Source organism: Telmatherina bonti, assembly GCF_933228915.1.
Source record: "Telmatherina bonti genome assembly, chromosome: 1".
In the NCBI taxonomy this organism is placed as follows: Eukaryota; Metazoa; Chordata; class Actinopteri; order Atheriniformes; family Telmatherinidae; genus Telmatherina; species Telmatherina bonti.
Window position 1 is genome coordinate 44,752,741 of NC_136619.1, and position 3,684 is coordinate 44,756,424.

A 3,684-nucleotide genomic window follows, 5' to 3' on the forward strand; every position below is an offset into this window, starting at 1 on the left:
TAGAACCAAACTGGCGTGGAGCTGCTGCTTCTTCCTGTGTCCAGCAGCTTTGCTGTGGTGCTGCTCGGTAACTTTTCTCAGCTGATCCATGTTTTCTTGGTCTCAGTGATCATCCCCATAAAGAAACGAGCTTCAGCTTTTCTCCGATCCTTCAAATATTAAAATAAATCTGTGATTTGGTCCTTACGCCAACCCAAGAACCCGCTCCATGGAAGGCTGGTCTCATCCCTACATGTGAACTTCAGGTAATGTCTGGTAACTAGTTTGACATCCCGATTTGCATTTGGCTCATTCCAGTGAGAATGTCTCATGATGGTCTTGAGATGTTCCTTTTCTCTTTTAACCTCCTTTCTGTTCCTTTTCTGGCTACCAGAGTTAAACTGTGGTCAGATCACCCAGTCATCATGTTAACTTTGATTGTTTCAATCTGAGTTTTCGTGGACAGGGCTGTTCCTGGGAGAACCCAGAACCCTAATTCAGAAACGAGCTCTTTATCACAGGAGGAAAATGGGATTTTACACAAAATAATTCTGACTTTGGGAGGACGAGTCGTGATGAATGACTCAAAACGCAGCTTATAAAACATAACCTGGTGAAAGCAGAATTTCCTCTTCTCTACATGGTGATCAAGGATGTAGGATTTACTGAGCAGCACCTGAAGGCAGCAGACGCCCCTCCCACCCTTCCTCCTCCTGTGAGGCAGCAGAAGCAGATTGTCCTTTGTGCTGCATCCAGCAGTAAAAACCTCTCAGCCGGTTCTGAATCTGGATGTGGAGCTGGACATAGGCCTGGACCTGGACCTGGACCTGGACCTGGACCTGGACCTGGACCTGGACCTGAATGTGGATTGTTGGCATCCCTGATGTGAAGCAGTCTCAGCAACTTCCAGTGTGATGCAGCCGTGTGATGGGAGGATCGAGCTGGAAGGATGGGAAACAAACAGACGACCTTCACAGAGGAGCAGCTGGAAGCGTATCAGGTGACCTGCTTCACCAGAACTTACCAGAACCATGGGTCCAGAATCCCACTGTTCCCTCACAGGTAGAACATGGAGCAGAACGTGGAACAGACAGAATGTGAAACAGACAGAACGTAGAACATATAGTATGTAGAAAAGACAGAACATAGAACAGACAGAACATGGAGAACACAGTACATGGAACATATTGAATGTAGAACAGATAGAATATATAGTATGCAGAAAAAGATAGAATGTAGAACATATAGTATGTAGAAAAGATAGAAAGTATAACAGACACATAGAACAGACAGAACATGGAGAACACAGAACGTGGAACAGATAGAATGTAGACCATAAAGAATGTAGACCACATAAAATGTAGAACAGGTAGAACGTAGACCATATAGAATATAGAATAGATAGAACGTAGACCATGTAGAATGTAGAACAGATAGAACGTGGAACGGACAGAACATTGAGAACACAGAACGTGGAACAGATAGAACGTAGACCATATAGAATGTAGAACAGGTACAACATGGAACTGATAGAACGTGGAACAGATAGAACGTAGACCATATAGAATGTAGAACATATAGAACATAGACCATATAGAATGTAGAACTGGTAGAATGTGGAATGGACAGAACATGGAGAACAGAGAACGTGGAACAGATAGAATGTAAAATAGATAGAACATAGACCATATAGAATGAAGAACAGATAGAACATGGAACGGACAGAACATGGAGAACACAGAAGGTGGAACGGATAGAATGTAGACCATATAGAATGTAGAACAGATAGAACATGGAACGGATAGAACGTGGAACAGATAGAATGTAAAATAGATAGAACATAGACCATATAGAATGTAGAACAGATAGAACATGGAACGGATAGAACGTGGAACAGATAGAATGTAAAATAGATAGAACATAGACCATATAGAATGTAGAACAGATAGAACATGGAACGGATAGAACGTGGAACAGATAGAATGTAAAATAGATAGAACATAGACCATATAGAATGTAGAACAGATAGAACATGGAACGGACAGAACATGGAGAACACAGAAGGTGGAACGGATAGAATGTAGACCATATAGAATGTAGAACAGATAGAACATGGAACGGATAGAACGTGGAACAGATAGAATGTAAAATAGATAGAACATAGACCATATAGAATGTAGAACAGATAGAACATGGAACGGATAGAACGTGGAACAGATAGAATGTAAAATAGATAGAACATAGACCATATAGAATGTAGAACAGATAGAACATGGAACGGACAGAACATGGAGAACACAGAAGGTGGAACGGATAGAATGTAGACCATATAGAATGTAGAACAGATAGAACATGGAACGGATAGAACGTGGAACAGATAGAATGTAAAATAGATAGAACATAGACCATATAGAATGTAGAACAGATAGAACATGGAACGGACAGAACATGGAGAACACAGAAGGTGGAACGGATAGAATGTAGACCATATAGAATGTAGAACAGATAGAACATGGAACGGATAGAACGTGGAACAGATAGAACGTAGATCATATAGAATGTAGAACAGGTAGAACGCGGAACAGATAGAACGTGGAACAGACAGAACAAACAACAGGATGGAGCAGACAGAGCGGACCGTCTGATTGGTGGATGTCCTCCATCTGCATTCACATGATGCTGCTGACTGAAATGTGATCCTCCCTGAGGACATTGATCCTGTTTTTTTTTGTTTGTTTACAGGACTGCACCTTTTTCACTCGCAAGGAAATCCTGCGGTGAGTATAGATCCACACCTTCCTCACCGAGGAAGAGGAGGAGGTGCAGGTCAGCTGACTGCTGTAAACTGTGACATCATCGACACTGTTGCCTTGGCAGATCAATAAGAGTCGACATGATATGGAGGACTGGGGGGGTGCATGTGTATGTAGGTGTATAGGGGGGTGAAGGGTCATGATTAGGAAGGGGGTAGGACTTCAGTGAGAGAAGTGGGGAGTTGTGGTGGTTTGTTCTAGGGTAGGTAGAATGAGAAGGGGTGTTTTGTGGTGGGCAGGGGGGGGAGTGGGATGTAGGGTTTTGGAGGTGGACTAAACTTTTGGCCGTGTATCTGTTAGAATGGGTGTGTATGTGTATAGATGTATGTGTGGGTCTGTAGGTGTGTGTGTGTGTGTAGATGTGTGGGTCTGTAGGTGTGTGTGTGTGTAGATGTGTGTGTATACCAGGCTGATGGTGAGGGGGTGTGAATGTGTTGGTGTGTAAAGGAGAAGGGAATGCAACGTGTCTCTGGGTGGGGGCGTCTCCTAGGGGTGTGGGGGCGGTGGGCCCTTGGTCTGTCTCTCCTTCTCCCGCCCCTCCTCTTCTTTGCCCCCCCCCCCCCCCCCCCCCCCACTTTTGCATGTGGTTCGTTGGTGCCTTCTGGGGCCGGTGGCGGCTCCTTTGTTGGTGTTGCTGAGGGCCCTGGTTGTTGGGGCAGCTGCCCTTGGCCTGTCCTGGCCTTCGGGGGCCCCGGGAATGGGGGATGTGCCTCGTGCCGCAGGTGGCTCATCTTCTTGAGGGAGGGGCGCTTCCCTCGGGACCTAAATCCCCGGACCCCCCTCCTTCCCTTCTTCCACCACACAGGCAGGGCGTTGGGAGGTGGACACGTTGATCTGGATGGTGAGAGAGGCCATCAAGGTGGTCTCCATCGCTGCACCCAGCATCGGTTCA

The 3,684-nt window shown here is 45.6% G+C and overlaps 1 protein-coding gene across 1 annotated transcript in view; it reads left to right on the top strand.

Annotated features, from left to right (window-relative positions):
• Positions 1–928: 928 nt before the first annotated feature.
• Positions 929–3,684, top strand: part of LOC306756691 (calcium and integrin-binding family member 2-like) — a gene marked incomplete at both ends in the record, with an annotated part of 9,736 nt that continues 6,980 nt past the window's right edge. Inside the window, 2 exons of the mRNA XM_079241519.1 lie at positions 929–979; positions 2,722–2,756. Coding sequence (XP_079097645.1) covers positions 929–979; positions 2,722–2,756 — 86 coding nt within the window. The remainder of the gene's footprint in view (positions 980–2,721; positions 2,757–3,684) is intronic.